General features: G+C 41.3%; 2 protein-coding genes across 3 annotated transcripts in view; one reads left to right on the top strand and one right to left on the bottom strand.

Moving 5' to 3' along the window:
- Positions 1 to 21,000, top strand: part of LOC123114497 (uncharacterized) — a 62,169-nt gene that overhangs the window by 8,693 nt on the left and 32,476 nt on the right. The gene's annotated exons all lie outside the window — the stretch shown is intronic.
- On the bottom strand, positions 1,821 to 5,852 carry LOC123114493 (disease resistance protein RGA2). 2 transcript variants are annotated; one of them, XM_044535985.1, is made up of 3 exons: positions 5,237 to 5,852; positions 2,200 to 4,633; positions 1,821 to 2,087 (listed from the first exon to the last, which is right to left on the bottom strand). In XM_044535985.1, exons 1-3 carry the CDS (start codon positions 5,597 to 5,599, stop codon positions 2,062 to 2,064), a joined length of 2,823 nt encoding a protein of 940 aa, XP_044391920.1. In that variant the 5' UTR covers positions 5,600 to 5,852; the 3' UTR covers positions 1,821 to 2,061. The 2 variants fall into 2 exon arrangements, with proteins under 2 accessions (XP_044391920.1, XP_044391921.1); XM_044535986.1 differs by lacking the exon at positions 1,821 to 2,087 and having other exon boundaries at positions 2,572 to 2,895; positions 3,020 to 4,633; positions 5,237 to 5,849.

Genomic DNA, 21,000 nt, shown 5'->3' with positions numbered 1-21,000 from the left:
TTTATTAAAAGAAGAATTTGTTGAGCATTGAATTTAACTACAGCTGGTGATATGAGCCGCCATGACTAGGTGGATCTATCAAGATGTAGTTTTTGCTAAGTATCGTACAAACAGGTTTCACAGATTACAATTATTATTTCAGATCAACGGCAGTTCAGAAGAAGAAAATAAATGAAGACCTAAAACCAGTATAGGGGAGTTCATAAGCTCTAATGAGATCTCTTTTCAAGGAAAAAGGGGCCACTGGTATTGAAGGCAAAGACAAAACTACTACCGCACAAGTTATATGTTGTCTTTGGATCAAAGAGTGCCACGGTGAAAGAACTAGGAAAGAACTCCGAAGAACACGAAGAACAGCCGAAACCCTAATGCGATCTGGAGCGTTGGAGGAGGAGCACTTACTGGTGCAGATCAGACTGCGGTGGAGCGCCGGAGTTTCTCTGGTTCGTTCAGGGTGATGCATCAGCCAAGGACGAGGCCGACGGTGTGCTTCGCGGCGGCGGCGGAGCTCAAGTACAGGAGGGTCGCGAGAGGAGGAAGATGAAGGAAAGAGGGGAGAATGAGAAGAGGCCGTTCATGACTATTTATAAGGAGAAGGCTACTAAGTGGGCGGAAAAACAAAGAGGCCAAAAAACATAGTTATCCAGCTACTCGGGCGCCTCGATTCTCGGAACGGTTATTAAGATAAAGATCCGTTGAGATATGTTGGATATTGTGTGAATTTATGGCAGGTGACGTCATGGCGGGTTATCACAAATCCAGAAGATGACGTCATGGCGGATCATGAATCATCGCACATATGAAGAAGGGAAGATTTTTTCTAAGTATTGAAGATTGACATGAACCAGTTCAAATCAATCTGGGGCCTAATGTTGGGATATAACTATTAGTATGACCCGCCTAGGAGGGGTCGGGTTATACCTATGGCGATTCATCATATGAAGCCCACGGAGATATTAAAGATGGTGGTTCAGTTAAGGGCCCAAGGCCCAAGGGCGACTTAAAGGCCCGTATGAGTAAACCGCCTCATATGTAAGACTTGTATTGTAAGGCATGAGTAGATAGTCACCGAGCCAGACACTATTTATGAGCCGGCCGGGACTCCAAGAGCCACTGGGCGTCAACCTGTGTATATAAAGAAACGACCCGGTGGCGGTTCAAGGACAAGAGATAAAAGATCGAAAGCTAGGTCAAGCGGATTCGCTCCCTGGTAATCGAGACATAAGCAATACCACCTCAACTGGATTAGGCCTTTACCTTCAGCGCAAGGGGCCGAACCAGTATAAACTCCCGTGTCCTTTGACCCGTTTAACCCCTTTAAGCTACCTAGTTGCGATGGCTCCATGACTAAGTCCTTTTGCTAGGACATCTGCCGTGACCTTTCCACGACACTTTCCATCTTTTTGAATGGGCAACTCAAGATGCTTTCAAAAATCATTATTGGTAATGTTCATGCGGGTGAAAGAGTGACGACATCGTTGCACCAGTCCAATTGCAGCCTCTTTCCTGAAGTCTTTTGAAGTATTTCTTGTAGCGAAAATTTATACCGCGAAGAAGGTGTTTTCAAGAGATTTCATTGTAAATTTTAGTCATACGAGTTACTTTGTATTTTCTTGGGTTTTCGATTCAAACCAGTGTACCTGTAATTGTTATAAGCATGAATAAAATTACATGTGATCTATGAATTTGGATGTAAATTTTATTATTTTTGGTGTTAGTTGTACTATCACGATTGAAGATGAATAGATCGAAGTTTTCTCGCAAAAAATAATAATTACATGTGACTCTCAAAAAGAAAAACCAATGAATTTTTTCCCAATACAATTCAATTCCTCCGTATGAGTGTTCATATGATCATCCCTAAAATATGTAGATCGAATTTAGATCTGAAATCTTGTGAGATGATAAACATATATATTGTCAACATAGATGATTATTTCTAGAAAACTTTTTAGGGCGGGTGCTACTGTGCATTGGTAGGACGGTAACATGCGCTGCTTTGTACCACTACAAATTCTCTCCGTTGAACGTTCCCTCCGCTGTCTTCATGACACAAGACCATCATACATCCTCGTGAGAACGGAAAGCTAACAAATAAGTTGAAAAAAGGGTAAGTTGTTAGTAACAGTTCGTCCTCACGGAAGCAGCACTCTACAAATACAAATGAAAAAAAAACAGCAACGCAAATCATAGTCTTACATCCTTGACTTAGAAGACTTTTCATGGGAACGTGCTCAATCTTTTGCCAGTTTGGATGGCCGTGTGTCTCGCAAGACTTCACAAACTCAACGTTGCACCGCTTGAGTGTAAACTCCTCGAGTGACAGGGGCAATGTTGGAAGTGACCGAATATTCAAGCATGCATCGATCAATAATCTCTTGAGCGACATGAGGTGCTTCATATTGCATGGTAAGGCGAACCAGGTGCAGTTCCAAAGCTCCAACGAACAAAGATGAGCGAAAGCCTCGAGTTCAGGAGCAGGTCCATGTTGGCTCCATCCATACAACCATAGTTCTTGCAGCTCATTTGGTCCTTCGCTATGCGTACTCACCATCCAATTTGGGTACTTCGAACCTTCATAACCCAAAATGTGCAGTGTCTCAAGCCCCACAGGAGGACAAAGGCCTTCAAGTACCTCTGCTTGAACTTCTGGATTGCGACTCGTATCACCACCCCAGTACAATACTAGTTGTGTTAGTTGCTCCTTGCCAGCTAGATTGGCTTCAAGAGCCTCCTCCTTGCTCTCAATATTTTCAAGACCGCTGATGCTAAGTCTACCGTGAAGCTTGTTTAGGCCCCTCAGCTGCTTTACTTCATATCCTTGTTCCTTTCTTACTATGAAGGATGGTATTGTTTGGAGTGAGGTCAGCCTGCCGATGTTGGAAATATCCATTCCTGAAAAGCCAAATACATGCCGCAATTTGATAAGGTCACCGTAGGAAAATTGCATCTTTTTGCACTCACCAAAATCTAGCAGCTGCATGTGGTAAAGCTTGGACATTGCGTTTGGTAAAATTACCCTGCATAACATGTTTGTCCTAAAAGCAAGATAGCGTAGATGCTTTAACTCAATAATAGCTTCTGGGATGTATAACACATCGGGCTTCCTGATTACCCAATTATTACAACACCCCACGGTTAGTACCCGAAGTTTCTGCAGCTTCTTGAATATACTCGCAATGACTTTTTCCTCAACTGGTGTATACATTTCAATAGCATCAATGATCAGAGTGCGCAAACTTTTCAATTTAAGAATTTTCTTGGTAATCAATTCCGCATCGTAATTCTGAACAAAAAGATAGCGGACACTTAGAGGAACATCTCCTCGCCACCCTACTCCTCTCTTGGGTTCTTCCCATCTCCAGCCATTTTCGATTCTGAAGCAATCACTTCCGGCGACCATCTCTGCTAAATCATACACAAGATCATGAAGTAAATAGTAGTCATTGCCATTGTACTTTCCTGCCTTTTGCAGAAATGAGGTTGATGCTAACTCATCAAAGTATTCCCGACCAACATCTTCTACATCCTCCCGTTCATTTGGTGTTCTTATAAACCCTTCTGCCACCCACAATTTAATTAACTCATCAAGATACAATTGACGTCTTCGGGGAAAAATACTACAGTAAGCAAAGCATCGCCTAGCCTGCTGATCAAGATGTTGGTAGCTCCACCACAGAGCTCCCATAGTCCCGTCGACAAGCTTCCCATTTTTAACAGTTACCCAAAACTCAGCTTTGGGTCTCCTGCCTAGCCGTCTTCCCACAATCCTGGCTGCTAGAGGTGATCCCTTAAGCTTTTTTGCAATGTCAGCCCCAATCATACTGAGTCTTCTTCGAACATGATCATCTATGACAACACCTTCAAGTGCATAATGCATTAACAAACTATGGAAGACCTGAGCATCCAAATCAGGTATGGGAATACATGTCGGCTTTATAGCACCCAGAACTAGTAATGCATCCTCGCTTCGACTAGTCACCAGAACCTTGCTTCCTACTTCTCCAGCTTTGAGTGGTGAAACTATCTTTCGCAATTCCCCTTGCTGCCTCTCATCCTTAATGTTACACCAGATATCATCGAGTACTAAAAGGAATCTTTTTCCATGTAGTTTCTCCTCCAACTTATCTTGTAGGGTATTAAGATTATTGAAGTGAGCACATGAATGCCCTGTAGCTGCCTCAAACATCTCCTTGAAAATAGTATCCACACTAAAATTCTGAGAAACATGAACCCACATTACAAGGTCAAAATGGCCGTCCCTTTTCTCTTGCTTGTACTTTTTCTCATGGTCACAAACTAACTGTGCAAGGGTTGATTTCCCAGACCCGCCGATGCCATGAATACCTATTACAGAATAACATAAATTGCTGTTTGTGTCTAGCTGATCATCACCTTCCTTCTCATGAAGCATTGCAATGATCTGGTCACGCTCTTTATCGCGGCCTATTACTATTGGCGGAGGAGCCGCAGTAGTTGCTAAACCACCTGAACTGGCAGGAACAGCTTGGCTTCCCTGGACATTACTTACAGTCAACAACTTGAGATGTTCAACAAACTTGTATGCAGTGTTTATAATTCCTTCTATCTTCTCTAGACTATCCTTCAATTCCTTTTTGGGCATACCAGTCTCCTGTGAAACATGCAGTGTGGATACCAACGAATGAGAGGTTTGTTATAGGGACTGACCCTTGCTTAAAAAAGATACTAATATGTCGAAAGGGAAATGTTCTAGTAACTTCTAAATTCCCATTAACAAGGTTTTTGTATGGCGACTAACAACAGGCAGGGCATGGTGTGGTAGAAAAGTTTGGCACGGTAATTTTAGCAGTACATTAACGGTGATCACGAAATGCCGAAGTTGTCTAACACTAGATCTGGGAAATTTGGCTATAAGTTGAGGGTGAGGTAGTAGCGAAATTCTACGATATTGATGATCATCTAGAGCCTTTCAGAATAACGGGATGAGTAACGTGTTTTAAAATTTATTGGCTCCAGTTTATTTTTGCCTAGTGCTGTACTAGTTTACAAAGGCCAGACATATATAGATAGGTTTCTTGATACATTTTTTCGTCAAGCAATTATTCATGATTTGGGCATTTTCCAAAATAATCGAAGCACATAGGAAAGGGAAATGACCTCTCTTTTTCATATATGCATACATACATGTAGGCAAGGATGCCGGAGAAAATCAGAGAAATCAAAGGTTGGGAAGACATGGAGGAACAGGAAGGACCTTAATTTTCAAGCATTGGCTGGGCAGGAGTTTCTTCACCCAATCCCTCTTGCGTGGAGGCATGCTGTGGATCTCCTTCTCAAGACAGTGGTACTCAACATCATCCAAGATGTCTTCAGCTTCATAGAAAGCAGACTTGAGATCCTCAAACAGCTTCTCCAGACGATCCCTGCCGGGGATCTTGTCAAATACCTCCATCGCCCGCTCGAGCAATATAAGTTTTGGCCCAAGTTGCCGCAGCTTCTCCGATGCGTCGAAGCTGAGGTAGGTGGAGCATTTCTTGAAAAGCTCGGAGATGATGGGCGATGCCACCCACCCTAGAGCTTTCATGCCTATTCCTAACCCGGTCACGGGGTCCACCATTAGAATGAACTGATTTACTGGAAGTAGAGCTTCACCTATTATTTTGGCGAAAAATTGCAGCAACAGTTGGTTCTATCTATAATACTCAGGAGCGTGCGTCCTAGCAGCACAAATGGTGAGCCGATGATTGCTAGAGGTGTGACTGCGTGAAACTACCAGCTTCTTTCGCTTAAAGAGAGAAATCCTACGGTGAATATCCATGGACTAGACATGAATTGACATGGGTGGTGCACATCCTCTCGAGTCTTATCTGCTCAAGACTCAATGGAGACGACGACGGACGACCACAAGTATTATTCCGCACAAACCTTCCTTCACTCACCTCCACATATTATTATACCATGCATGAATTGACAGGTGAGATAGGTGTGAATTTCCAACAGCCTTTAAATTTGTCCGTCTTACTTGGTCCAGTTCGTCTGGGCGTGAAGGCCTGCAAGTCATCACCAGCCCTTTCATCCAGTGCGTCGATCGAGAAAAATGAACCTCGCAAAGGAAACTTACTACCCACTAAACTAGAAAGTAGAAACTCTGTGTCATCTCACCGACAGGAGATGTTATCAAATTTGTGAGTTAATACCCATCGTCACACTGAAATTCGTTCATTTACCGGCTTAGATCAACTCTAACCGATCCCCTGTAACCGTCTAGAGGAGTAAATTTCAGGGTTTCCTCCTCTAAGCCGGAACTAGCAGAAGCCCTAAAACCGTTAGTGGGGTATAAAAAAATTGGAGCAGACTAACTTCCAACTGACCGCTCATTAGTAACAGATCCAAACGATACGCAACGAAGCATACGCACATGCAGCCCAAGAAAATTTCCCCGCTTGAACTCCCCTCTCCTAATTAGCTTAAAATTGATTTAAAAGTATGCATGCATGCATGTGAGACAAAAATGCTGATGTCAGAAAGATTCCAATAAAATTTAAAATTCAAAACATTTTATAGCTCAAACCGTTGCTTCAATTGAAAAACTGTTTTGACATAAAAGATTCGTCGCGGCTATGGGGGGAGGCGGGGGGCACTTATGTTATTGGGCCCTTGGGTCAATAACTCTCCACTACTAAACCTTTTAGTATTTTTTTGGGCTGTTGATAAATTAATTCTAAAAGCCTTTTAATCAATATTAGAACCTTACATCACGATGGATTTCACAATGCGAAAAATGAGGCAGAGCTCGAGGAAGAGGGGCAATTCTCTCCAGGGACTCAAACAAAGCTCGCTGGGATTCTCAAAGAACATATTTTGATAGCGGAACAGAAGAGCTCTGGAGTAACTGACTACTAATGTTTGTTCTACTCTGTGCTTGTCAATAATCACTGGTCTGGTTGAGAAAATGCCATGGTTTTTCTGCATAAGGAGAGCTGTGCCATGCTGATTTTGCCGCTGCTGTGCCATGGAATATTTCTGTTGTGCAAACATCAAGGGATATGTAGTACGTATGGTTTGCCAGCTATGAACATATCCACTGATTGCCATCAGTCCATAATTGCAAATTCTCTATACTACATGTTCGAGGTAATAATATTGGTGGTGCCTAAACTTGCCATCGACGTTCATTTTGGTGCCTAAACTTGAAAAATACACCGAACTGGTTCTATAACTTGACATTATGGTTCAAATCATGTCTAGATATGTATGTATTGCTGACTAGACATGCCAGCATGACGCAGGGCCCACTTGCAGTGTCGGGACAGACTGACAAGAAGAGTGCAGGGCCCACTTGCAGTGTCGGGACAGACTGACAAGAAGAGTTTGTGTGTCAATGACCATCGGGTCCCACCTGTCAGTGCACAACTGAAATAAACAAAAAATTTGCAAGGCCGAGTTTCGAACACGCGAACTACGCACCACAAAGGACATGCGCCAACCAACTACCCCATTTTAGTTTGATGTCTTTTATGCACTGTAACGTTATATATATGCGGCACAATCGTGGAGTTAAATGGGGTGGAGTTAGTGCACCCATTTCCCACATGTTAGGTGTTTTTTCTTATTTTCGAAATTACAAAATATTCAGGTAGTATACGAAGTGTTCATGCTTTTAGGAAATGTATTTCTAGCTGTAAAAAGTGTTCACGTGTTCTAATAAAGTGTATGTGTTTCTCAAAAGATATATTTTCGAATAAAAATAAATCCTTAAATATGTGTGAAAAAAAAAACAATGGCCTAGTATTTAAATTTTTAAAAATTAAACTAAACATACATTTATCTAGTTAAAATCATTTTAATTACATGACCTTTTAATAACATGTAAATATTTTTGAAAATTACATTAACATGTTTTAAAATAAATTTTTTATGGATATTATTTCTAAGACAAGAAGACCCTAGCTTTATTTTTTGTTTACAAATACAATAATCCACATAGGATTTAGAGTTACTATAACCGAAAAAGAAACTCACACGTTGAAGGGTCACGTAAAAAGAGAAAAAGAACTAATAGTTTTAAATAAAGGATCACATGATATATTTTTTAAACATGAAGATTTTGAGAATTATATTAACATTTCGAAAATGTATAACTTTTAAAATTTGCACAATTATTTTATTACATATGTGAATCCTTACAAATATTATGAAATCATTTTATTAAACATTTTGTATTATTTTAATTTTGTGAATATGTAAAATTTCATTAACATTTTTTGAGGGGTCATTACCATTTATTCAATACTGTGACAATAATTTGAATATTTTTCTAAAAAACAAAAAATAACTAGCATGTGAAAAATTGGCATTGCCATCTAATTAGCTAGATAAAGGTTAGCGATGCGTAATAGTTAACTAACTATTCCTGGTGAAGTGGTTTGCGCTGGTCCTTCATAGCTCACAGGTGGCCTGTTCAAATCCCAGCCGTCGTACATTTTTATTTATTTTGGTTGTGCACTAATTGGTGGGATCCGATGGTCATTTAGGCACACTCTTTCCATGTCAGTCTGTCTCGGCACTGCAAGTGGGCCCTGCGTCACGCTGGCATGTCTATTCAACAATACATACGTATCTAGATGTGATTTGCACCGTATTTAAACCATACTGCCAAGTTATAGAACCAGTTCGGTGTATTTTTTAAGTTTAGGCACCAAAGTGAACGTCGATGGCAAGTTTAGGCACCACCAGTATTATTACCTCTACATATTCAGATGATGATTTTACATTCAGTCTTCCGATTTTATTGTGAGTTCTTTGGCCCAAGTTTTTTTTCCCTGAAAAGGAGGTTGGGTTGTGCATTTTTCTGGATAAAAGGGCCATTCCCTATTTGGCGCTGCAGGCGCCCGTTACAGGCCATTCTTGCTAACGCGGCCGGCCCATTTAGTTATTTCTTCCTTTCCTGTTAAAATTCCAAAAAAGGTGCGATTGTAAGGATTCAAATTAGTGACCATTTTATTCAGAGCAACGGGTACCAACCACTAGGCCACCTCGATCGATTGTTTAGACTCACATAGTTTTTCTCATTTATCCTGTACAGTTCGCGGAACTTTATTGTTTTTCTGTTTCCTTTTTTCTTTTTTCTGGGAACTGTTTTGTTCAGCTTTTATTTCTCATTATTTTTCTTTTTGCAAAATGCGTGCACTTTTTATTCAAATTCGTGATTTTCTTTTCTAAATCAATGAACATTTCTTCCAGATTGATGAACATTTTTTTGAAATCGCTGAACATTTTTCGAAATCGGTGAACAATTTTTGAAAATGATGAACAATTTTTCGAAATTGATGAACATTTTTACAAACTTGATGAAATTTTTCCAAGATCGATGAACTTTTTTTCGAAATCAATGAACATTTTTCCAAATTCAATGAACGTTTTTCAATCTCGATGAACTTTTTTTCCAAATCGATGAACTAATTTTCAAATTAAAGATTTTTTTCCAATGTCGGTGAACTGTTTTCAAAATTGATGTGTTTTCTTTCATTATTGATGAACGTTTTCCAAAATTGATGAACTTTTTTTTTCCAAAATCGGTGAACTTTTTTCAAAATCTTTGAGTTTTTTCAAAATAGATGAACTTTTTTTTTCAAAATCGGCAAACTTTTTTCAGAACCGATGATTTTTTTTATTTGTTCAAGTGCCATGAAATTTTGGGTTTTTTTTATAAAAAATGTTGAAGTTTTTTGAAAATCAATGAACTCTTTTTAAAATTCATGAAATTTTTCATTTTTGATTTTTTTTTTCAATTTGGTACAAACCTTTTTGAAATTTGTTTATATCTTTCTTGTGTTTTCAAATGCTTTTTCAAATTTATGTTTTCTTTATTCAAATATAATTATAGCGAGTATATAATACCAGTATATGTTTATTTTTTGTACTTAAGGAATGGTTAAATAAGATATGTTTCCATTAGAAATCAACAAACTGAGAATGTCCTACTGGTTAACGCTAGTGGGCATTTACAGTTGCGTTCAGAGTTCGATTCACACCACAGATGGCAGGTGGGATCGAACCCGCGACCCCTTCACTACGAGCGGTTATACACTAACCATCACGCCACAATCTAGCTTGTGCAATTACACTTCCGTTCCTTCATTTATTTAGTTCTTAAGTTCGTTTTGTTCTTTTATCCTTTTCTGTTCATTCTTTTTTGTTTTCTTTAATGCGCGAATTTTTCTCAGCTTCCGTGAATTTTGTTTCCTAAATTGATGAACTTTTCAAATTAGAATATATTTAAAAAAAATAATGAACTTTTTCTTTACAAATTTGATGATTTTTTTCCAAATATGATGAACCTTTTTCAATTTTGATGAACTTTTTTGAGAATTGATGATTTTTTTCCAAATTTGACGAACTATTTTTTCAAAATCGATGAACTTTCTTCGGAATCAATGAACTATTTTCAAAATCGATGAGCTTTTTTCAAATTTGATGAACTCTTTTTTTAAATTTGATGAACTCTTTTCAAATTTGATGAACTTTTTTGGAATTAATGAGCTTCTTTCAAATTTGATGAACTTTTTTCTAATCGATGAACTTTTTTCATTAAAAAATCGACTATTAAAAAGAGAATAGTTCAAGAATGTGTAATAAATAGCGCGGTTGTTATGGTTCTTAAGGATTTGCCTTTGCTACAAATCACCAGAGTTCTGGTGGTGTAGTGGCTAGCGGAAAAAACATGCAGTTTACTGTTGCTGAGTTCGAGTCCTTGTTCCAGCGTATTTTTGCGGTTTTTCTAGCGAGACGTTAACCACATTCTTTCGTCCATGGGTCGGCCCACTAGCTTTGCCAGTAGGCGCCGGTTTGCTACCACGACGCCAAACGTGCCGATTAGGAGCTCCCCCGAACAGGAGGTCCCGATAAAAGGTTCCTAAAAGCTTAAAAGTGCACGCGCACCATCTAACATAAAACGAGCGGCCAACTCGTGACCGCACGGTCGCGTAGCGATCGCATCGCGCGAGCCCCGGGTGCCGTCTGGTCCGTTTCCTCCACCGCGCGGTCGTGGGTGACTTGTCCTCATCCAACGCGGCGCGGGTCCCACATGTAAGCGACTAGAGAGAGATCGTGGGCGGCGGTTTCGAAACGCGAGCCGTTCTCTCCCTCATTTCCTCCGCTTGCTGTGAATTCCAGTTCCTCTCCTCCCTTTTTGCTCTCGCTCTCACCCAGCAACTGCGGCAGAATCGCGCCGCGACTCTGAAATCACGGATCATTCGTTGCTGGACCGTGGGGTGGATTCGCTGCTGGCCCTTGCCAGTGTTGCAGGTACCTATTACTGTCCTCCCTTTCTCTGTCTTGTCGCCAGGGGTTTAGGTCATCTCGAGGCCGTCGGTGGCAGAAATGGTGGGCTGGGATTCCTAGGGTTCTTATGGCGTCAACTACCTCGTATGGTCGATTTGGTGTAGACGTGTCGTGTGTGCTTCCGTTCGACTCTCCTATTCTTGGATTTGTGCGGCAGCAAGAGATAGTGGTGGTGGGGATTCATGGTGGGAGGGTGCATTGGTGTCGGTGGAGTGGTTGTTGGGATTTGCGGTCGACGCAGACATCCGCGGAGGCCTTCTGTTGTCCTTCCCCTCTCTGTCTCATCATCGAGGATGAAGCCATGGCCAGGTTGACGGTGGCGGATCTGGCGGGCTGCATAGGGTCCCTTTTCTGCCCCTTTCTGTGCTTGCTTCGATTTTGTTCGGTTGTAAAGGTTAGTGATGGTGGGAATTCATTACTGAGTGTTTTGTTGGTCATGGCCGAGTGGTGCTTGGGATTTTTTACGGTTTAAGGTATGTGTGCACTCAATATACCATCCATATACCATGTTCTGGTCCTTCCTGCGGTTTTTTGTTGGTAGATGATGTCCTAGATGTGTGCAATGCAATGGTTGATTGAACTAGCAATCAACCATTGCATTGCACACATCTAGGACATCATCTACCAACAAAATTCTACCCAGTTGGTTGCATCCCTTTTTTTAGTTGGCTGTTCACATGTTCTGCACTTTGCATTACTTGTCATGCTTAGTTGGGTTCCTATTTGTACTAGGTTGGTTGTCTATATGTTGTTCAGTTGCACAAGTTGGTAGAGATTTAGGTAGAGATTTTCTATTAGTTGCACAAAATTCTATCCAGTTGGCTTCATTCATATGGTAGTTGGCTGTCCTTATGTTCTGCAGTTGCACCAGTTTGTGCTAGTTGGGTGTCTACACACTGTTCAGTTGCACAAGTTGCCTGCTCAGTTAGCTGCATCAGTTTTACTAGTTGGTTGTCCATATGTTCTACACTTGCACTACTTGTCCTGCTTAGTTGGTTTGCTGTTTAGCACTAGGTTAACTGTCTATATGTTGTTCATTTGCACAATTTGTCTGCTTAGTTGGCTGCATCCATATACTAATTGGCTATCCACATGTTCTGCATTGTACTAGGTTGGCTGCTAGGTTGTCATGCTTAGGTTTGCTTCCTGTTCTAGGTTGTCTATATGATGTTTGAGTTGCACAAGTTGCTCTGCTTTCGTGTTCGAGTTGCCTCCGTATATGCCCTGCTCGTGCACCTAATTGTCCATATATTCCAGTTGGCTATACTAGTTGGCTTTTTGTTTGTCCCAGTTGCACAAATTATCATACTCAGCTGGACTTCTTTAGTTAACTATTTTTCTGCCTAGTTATTTCTTGCCTCAGTGAAACTAGTTGGCTTATAAGTTGTCCAGTTGCACAAGGTTGACTGCCTAGTTGGCCGCATCACTGTAGTAGTTGGCTGTCCACATGTTCTACAGTTTTTTGCATTAGGTGTCCTGCTTATGTGTAGAGGTCTGCAGATCAAGGCAAGCTTTTATGTTTTCTCTAGTTCGTTTGCGCATCTTCTAACTATGTTTTCTTTTCTTGTATTTTCCCCACGGGCTAAAAATGGTTATAATAGGAGGAGATGCAGATGGCAATGAAGAAGATGTATTTTCTCATATTTTCTTTCTGCGTCTTTGAGTTGTTTTCAACGTATCCATGTATGCTTATGTCCTTTTTTCATGTTTTTTTGGTTGCTTAATTAGGGTTCTGGAAGTTAGTCCCTTCGCCGGAACTCGAAGCGTGCTGCTAATCGCCAACCACGCCCTGCGCGTAGTGTTCAGCAGTGAGAGGAAGTTGAGGTAAGGGCATGCTGATGATACAAGCACCTTATTTTGGTTTTGTTTGGTTCATATAATAATTTTTTTTCGTGCCCATGTTTTTTATTTTCTTAGGATGTTGATCAGTTTCGGGTTGTAAACTGGACTAGACGTGCAGCAGCAGCAGCAAGGCGAGCTGAATCATCTACTAGGGTAAGTAAATCCTTGAATATTAATGTTTCTCGCCTTTTTTAGGCATTGATGAAATTATGCAGCCGTTGGCACCAGTATCTTGTTCTAGTTGCTCAATAACCATCTTGTAGTTGACATCACTGGTCATCTTGATGTAAATATTGTTTTTGCAGAAGTTCACATGAGTTGACATCTTTGTAGTTGACATCACTGGTCAGCATTTTTTTTGCAGGCAGTAGTTCACTACAAGAAATATGTCAACTTGTGACCACCACTATTGGTCACTGAATGGTCATTATTTTTCATCTGTGACCTTTTTGTGACCAAAAACAGAAGGTCAAAAGCTGACCATCGTAAACTGACATTAACGACCTTCTTTGTGAGAAGATCGTAGACGTTTACGACCAAAACAAAAGGTCATGGATTCTATGACCTTCTGTTTTGGTCACTGGCTGTCTGTCCAGGCCACGTCGGATCAAATAGCCAAATGAAGCACCAGCACTTGATCATCAACGCAATAGCCGGCAAGGACTGAACCACGGCGCAAAAAGCATTGAAATCCTAACTAAACCATGAAACAGAGCATGGTTATAGCATAGCAAAGGGAGGATCTCAAAGTGGTGGTTTGTGCAGCCAATGTCGAACAGCCTCCGTTCGTCGCTTGCGAGCACCATGCACCTTGGTTAGCCATGAAGCCCTTGTCCTCTGCTGCACGGATGAAATCCAAAGCATCGATGTTGCACATGGATAGGAGGAGTTAGAAATTTTGAGGTCAAATTGATTGAAAAGGGAATAGCATATAGTTTGCAAGTGCATGAGGAAGGAAAGCAATGCAAAAGCATCACTTTGAGGTGTAGAATCCTAACCACAAGAGCATCAATCAGCAGCAGGCATATATATATATATATATCTAGCAATAATACCATGTACTCTCTTATAAAGAAATATAAGAGAATTTAGATCACTAAAGTAGTGATCTAAACGGTCTTATATTTCTTTACGGCGGGAGTAGTAAATAGCAGCATCAGCACTTGTACCATGACATGTCCAGCAAGGAAACCAAAAATGGGAAAAATAATTTATTCTAGACTAGATACCAACTGAACTGTCCAAAGTCCATCCAATGGATTAAGCACGTTCATACTAAACCTACAAATTCTAATTACCTGCAACAAATCAGTAGCATAGGCAGACTATGCTGACTGAAAATCAAACTCCAGCCACATTGCTCTGTGTTCCTAGACTAAACTGGAAACCACATAAATCAAATGGGCTAAACAGCGAGTCAGAGCCCTCCTTCTAGAGTAGAGACTCCACTCTTACCTCCACATCACACTCCTAATGCTACTGATGCAAAACTACTCTTAATGGACTGCTACAACTATACTGCAAAAATTTACAGCTATACTCCATGTACTGCTCTCCAGGAGTACTCCAACTCATCTTTCAAAAAATGTTCAAGCACTGACTAAAAAATGAATTTTAAGTTTTGGAACCCAAGAGACAACCGTAGCATCTACACTGATATGTATAGTTCAATTAGGTTGGTCCTGTGCAAGACAAGCTACCTAGATTTTGCTGATGCACACTCTAAACTATCAAAAAAATAATGGACATGAAAAATTCAAAAAACAAATTAGAAAACTGCAGATACAGACTAGACTGCCACTGGGTCCTAAATGCTACATATTCAGTTTTCACACACAAGCAATCAAGACACTACAAGGTGTCGTTTGTCCATCCTACTAGGAACAGCAGCATACAAAAAGGTAAAACGGAACATATTTTCCCTTGAGGAGCAGACAAGGCACAACTACAATTCAAGCCATTGGACTGCCAATCGACTCCACTGACATTATATTTGATACAACAGTACACATTTCAGAGGAAACAACCCATGTGCAGCGTACAACCTACTAGTATCAGTGAGAGGAGGAGCTACAACCACATCTGATGACTGATGTATACTCTTGGGCATCCATTCGGGCAAATAAGAAAAGAAAGAAAAACCAAGAACGGGGATGGAATGCGGCGGGAGCTATCACCTTGAAGATGGGTGGCTCGGAGCAGATCCTGCAGCGAAAAGCATCTACATCAGTGAGAGAGCAAGGACATCAGGGAAAATAGGAATGTTGCATTCTTGAAAGGAAGCATGGATATGAATAACAGGGCAGAGAACATTGAAAATGTATCTTACCCTGCAGTGGTGATCAAAGCCATCAACACACTTGTTGCACACTCTGCAATGCTTACTGTTCTTCAAAACCTACATAAATACACACAAGGTTTGTAATAACATGTCGCAAAAAAGGTGAAGAAGTCATGCCATTCCCCATAAGATAGAGCTACCTAACGTAGCAATAACATTCGATTCAAACTACTACACACCCTCTTGCATATCTGACTACAACCTACTAGTAGTAAGTTACAGTAGTTCTAAAATTACATCGAATATCAACAGTGCAGGGCACACCACAGCTACCCACTACTCCATTAGTTAGTCCGTACCAACCACAACCACAACTCCACATGCATTGCTGATGGAGCTAAACCGATTTCAACTTGCAGACAAAATTAGCTAGGGATGGGAGCAAGAAAACAAGTATCAGTCAGCTCCGACCATGGCCACGTATATTGTCCAACTCGGGACTGGACACAATCAACAGAGACGAAATGCACAATTGACAGCAGCTCCCACCAGACGGAGGAAACGAACCTGGCGTGGATGAGCTTGACACTGGTCTTCATGCCAGGCCTAGACCAGTTGTAGGCGATGGATCCCGCGACCCCCATGAGCCACAGCGTCCCTGCAAGCTCACACGACAGAAAAAGGGGATCAGATTCAATTCAATCACAAGGCAAGGAACGACACGGAACAAAGAGGAGGAGTAGCTTCGGCGGCGGAAGGGGAGTTCCCCGCGGCGCACCATGCTCGTGGACACCCCCGACGCCATGGCGGGAGGTGGATGGGAGTGCGGGTGCAAGTGTGGGCGCTGCCTCTGCTCTCCCTTTTCTGCCTCCCGCTCTCTCTCGTCAGATGCCTGCGAGGTGGTGTGAGCTCAGCCAGATGCCGCCACTGAGGACGACGAGGGATAGGACCAGGACGCCCGCTCGCAGTCGGTGGTGGCGACCATGTCCACAACAGCCTCCGCCTCGGGCCGCGGGATGAGCACGCCGTCCCGGACGGCGACCACCAGGTCCTTCTAGTGCTTGTTCCCGAGTGGCCCGCGGAGGAGGTAGGGCGCCACTGGATCGCCGCTAGACGAGGAAGGGGCGGAGGCATCGGCGAGGAGCTAATGGAGATGGCAGTGGAGGTGCGGCGCCGAGGGCGGGACGAGCGCAGCGGCCCTGCGGCGGAAGGCGGCGAGTGAGGCCTCCGGGACGAGGTGGGTCGACGGGCCGAGGAAGAGCGGCGGGCATCGTCCGGAGGCGAGGAGGAGCGGAGCGGGTGGTGGCGCGCGGGTGCGGGCGGCGGGATCAACTTGAGGTAGGTGGCGGCGGCGAGGATTGGATCTGAATCGGGGGAGAGGGGAGAGGGGACGGGAGGAGTGGATTTAGAGTTTGGGCTGCAGGTGGGTGGGCGGGTGGATGGATGTATGGAAGGATGGATGTGTGCCATGTCATCAATCCATGGTACAAACATCTCCACCAATGAAAATTAAACTTATGCATATGTGTTTTTTTCTTTTTGTTTCTCTTCTTTGTTTTCACCTATGTGAAGAACCTACCAAATATTAGTAATAAAATTGGACCGCAACAATTTTCAAAAATATTCGACCGTGTTTTATGTACAAATTGACCAAATGGTTCCCTCTCAAAAGATTTTCATCCACCTCTCGTCCATTTTTCGAGTGTTCAAAATGAGTTTTTTGTGAAGAACCTAGCAAATATTTGTTGCAAATTTGGACCAAATCAATTTTATAAAATCTTAGGCCATATTTAATGTATAATTTACCAAATGGTTGGGTGTCAAAAGCTTTTATCAACCTATCGTGAAAAAGACAAATTCCCGCCAATTCAGTTGGAAGCGGGTCAAATTTGAACTACAGTTGCCTCATAGTTTGCTCTTTCTTTTTCCCAAAAAACATTTTTAGGTACAAAATGATCTATTTAATTAGAGAAACACCAAAAGTTTTCCTAGATTCAAACACTAGTTAGGAACGGTCAAGCCCGCCGTTTTAACCGCATTTTGAAATGGGCATAAAAAATAAAAAAATGGAAAACCTTCACATCGTGTCATTATATGTGACCAAGTTTCCAGGAAAAATAATAAACTTGTAATACGGAAATTATTTTAAAAAAGTGTTCTTAGAAATGAGCTATCATGCGTGAAGATTCATGGCTTTCAAGCCAAATGATCAATCTTATGTCCACATTCATGGCATAGTTTGTTCAAATGACCTCATATCGTGCACAGGGGTGCATCTTGGAATTCCAAACAATGTTGCCTATGGGAATTTTCATTTTCTTTGCACGGAAAATTCATTTTCCTCTTTCCGAGTGCCTGAAATGAGTTTTTTTTGTGAAGGACCTACCATATATTTGTTGCAAAATTGGACCAAATCAATTTTCTAAAATACTAGGACATATTTAATGCACAATTGACCAAATGTTTGGGTGTAAAAAGCTTTTATCAACCTCTGGTGAAAAATACAAATTCCCACTGATTCAGTTGGAAGCGGGTCAAATTTGAACTACATCTACCTCGTAGTTTGCTCTTTATTTTTTCCAAAAATCATTTCTAGGTACATAAGTATCTATTTAATCAGAGAAACATCAAAAGTTTTCCAACATTCAACCACTACCTAGGAACGGACAAGCCCGCTGTTTTGACCGCATTTTGAAACGGGCATAAAAAAATCAAAAAAATCAAAAAATTGGAAAACCTTTGCATCGTGTCATTATATGTGACCAAGTTTCTAGGAAAAATAATAAACTTGTAATACAGAAATTATTTTAAAAAAGTGTTCTCAGAAATGAGCTATCATGCGTGAAGATTCATGACTTTCAAGCCAAATGGTCAATCTTATGGCCACATTCATGGCATAGTTTGTTCAAATGACCTCATATCATACACAAGGGTGCATCTTGGAATACCAAACAATGTTGCCTAAGGGAATTTTCATTTTCTTTGCACGGAAAATTCATTTTCCATTTTCTGAGTGCCTGAAATGAGTTTTTTTGTGAAGGACCTACCATATATTTGTTGCCAAATTGGACCAAATCAATTTTCTAAAATACTATGACATATTTAATGCACAATTGACCAAATGTTTGGGTGTAAAAAGCTTATATCAACCTCTGGTGAAAAAGACAAATTCCCACCGATTCAGATGGAAGCGGGTCAAATTTGAACTACAACTACCTCATAGTTTGCTCTTTATTTTTTTTCCAAAAATCATTTCTAGGTACATAAGTATCTATTTAATCAAAGAAACATCAAAAGTTTTCCAAGATTCAACCACTAGCTAGGAACGGTCAAGCTCGCCGTTTTGACCACATTTTGAAACGGGCATAAAAAATTCAAAAAAAATCAAAAAATTGGAAAACCTTCGCATCGTGTCATTATATGTGACAAAGTTTCCAGGAAAAATAATAAACTTATAATACAAAAATTATTTTAAAAAAGTGTTCTCAGAAATGAGCAATCATGCGTGAAGATTCATGGCTTTCAAGCCAAATGATCAATCTTATGGCCACATTCATGGCATAGTTTGTTCAAATGACCTCATATCATGCACAAGAGTGCATCTTGGAATGGCAAACAACGTTGCCTTTCCATTTTCTTTGGACGAAAAATTCATTTTCCATTTTTTCGAGTGCCTAAAATGAGTTTTTTTGTGAAGGACCTACCATATATTTGTTGCAAAATTAGACCAAATCAATTTTATAAAATACTAGGCCATATTTAATGAACAATTGACAAAATGGTTGGGTGTCAAAAGTTTTGATCCACCTCTGGTGAAAAAGACAAATTCCCACCGATTTAGTAGGAAGGGGTCAAATTTGAACTGCAGTTGCCTCATAGTTTGCTCTTTATTTTTTCCAAAAATCATTTATAGGTACATAAGTATCTATTTAATCAGAAATACATGGTTTGGTGGCGAGACATCGAGGTTTCGACGGTGGCCGAGGGCCCCAACTCTAGAGCGCATAAGCTCGCATGCCCGCCGCGTGTCACCGCGTGACCGTGGCGTTGCCATGCGTTCTGGGTGGCCTAGGCATGTCTAGTGGGTTGGGCACTCCCCAGGTAGGTGCTAGGAAGAAAATTACAACATAAGATTCTCATGAGGAGACCGAACTATGCTCAAACATGAATTAGCAGCCAAGTGTTTGATTAGCGGTACTGGAAATGAACATGGCCAATGGGCGTGAGTTTTGGCTGAGGATGATCATATACTAACAGGAATGTCTTCACAAATTTTTAGGGAAATCAAGAATATATAAATAACACTTCCTTCACAAAGTGCGGCTTTGAACAGAATAGGAAAATGAATATTGTTGAATTATTTTTGAACTAGGCAAGGAAGGTTTTTGACATATTTGATGAAGATATGATCCAAAAAATTTATGAGAATTTTTTGGGAATTTTTGGAATAACAGAAATATAGGTTGCTTCATAACCTAGGGCAAAAATTGACGGATGGACATGACACATAGGCAAAACTGATGAGATGGCGCCTAGTCATCACAACCCACCACAATTTACAAGGTTATGACCATCTATATTGGTCGTTAACAACTAGAAATAAGGCAGCGGACCAGCGCTATATGCTTTATGACCATTTCATGTAAGGAAATTATGACCTTTTTGACCAAAATGGTCGCAATGGTTTAGGGTTTGGAGGCCCCTGAACAGCTTTTGACCAATTGGTATGAAATGGTCATACATTTATGACCAATTCTTCCAGGGTCACTGATAGAAGGTCACTAGTTGACATATTTCTTGTAGTGGTTGGTGGAGGAGATGCCTCATCTTCCACAGAAGATGCTGAGGTATGTGGTTTTTTGTGTGTGTTTATGAGCAATTGAACAGTTTCTTGCAAACCTTTTTTCTTAGTTGTTGTTATCTTCTTGCAATATCATGCTTTATTGTTGCACATCCCCTAGAACTTTTTGTAGTTGTCAGCACTAAAAAAAAGACACATCCCTGACATTTTGGGCTGAACGAATTTTTTTCCTGTCATGCTTATGACACTTCTATGAAGATAATCGTGACAAAACCCGGTATCATCGTAGATGTGGTGGGCTCCTACTTCTATGACAAAAAATCATGGCAGAAAATGGGCTTTTCATCCTGGGCAGGCCGGAGACGCAGCTGCATGACATCTTTGGACCGTCCATGACGGAAAAAAATCGTGGTAGAAGCGAGGGCGAGGAAAATATCGGAGATTTCCCGATTATGGTGGGTGGTCGGGGGCCGAGCGATGCGCGTTTCTCTCGTACACGTACGTGCGTGTGTGCGAGGCGTTGGGCTCTAACTCAACCCAAGCAAGGCGTTGGGCTCTAACTGAACCCGAGCGATTGCACTAGCTACGTTACTGAACCCGAGCAATCGATCCCTTGTTGTTAACTAAACCCGAGCAATTCCTTCACTACTGCTACTAACTGAAGCCGATCGAACCCTGCTGCCTCCTTCCCTTGATGAACAGTGAGCATTGTTGGGGGGGGGGGGTTGGATGAACAGTTCCCGGTGGGGGT

The sequence above is a fragment of the Triticum aestivum genome, chromosome 5B (genome assembly GCF_018294505.1).
Source record: "Triticum aestivum cultivar Chinese Spring chromosome 5B, IWGSC CS RefSeq v2.1, whole genome shotgun sequence".
Taxonomy (NCBI): domain Eukaryota; kingdom Viridiplantae; phylum Streptophyta; class Magnoliopsida; order Poales; family Poaceae; genus Triticum; species Triticum aestivum.
Note: the sequence above shows the minus strand (reverse complement) of the source record. Positions and strands in the feature narration are given on the sequence as shown.

Excerpts from the sequence above, each read along its gene's own strand:
- LOC123114493 (XM_044535985.1), bottom strand. The coding sequence starts at position 5,599 with ATGGTGGACCCCGTGACCGGGTTAGGAATAGGCATGAAAGCTCTAGGG. Across the intron at positions 4,634-5,236 it reads GCCAATGCTTGAAAATTAAG|GAGACTGGTATGCCCAAAAA; the intron begins GTCCTTCCTGTT and ends CATGTTTCACAG. Across the intron at positions 2,088-2,199 it reads AAGTCTTCTAAGTCAAGGAT|CTTTCCGTTCTCACGAGGAT; the intron begins GTAAGACTATGA and ends CTTATTTGTTAG.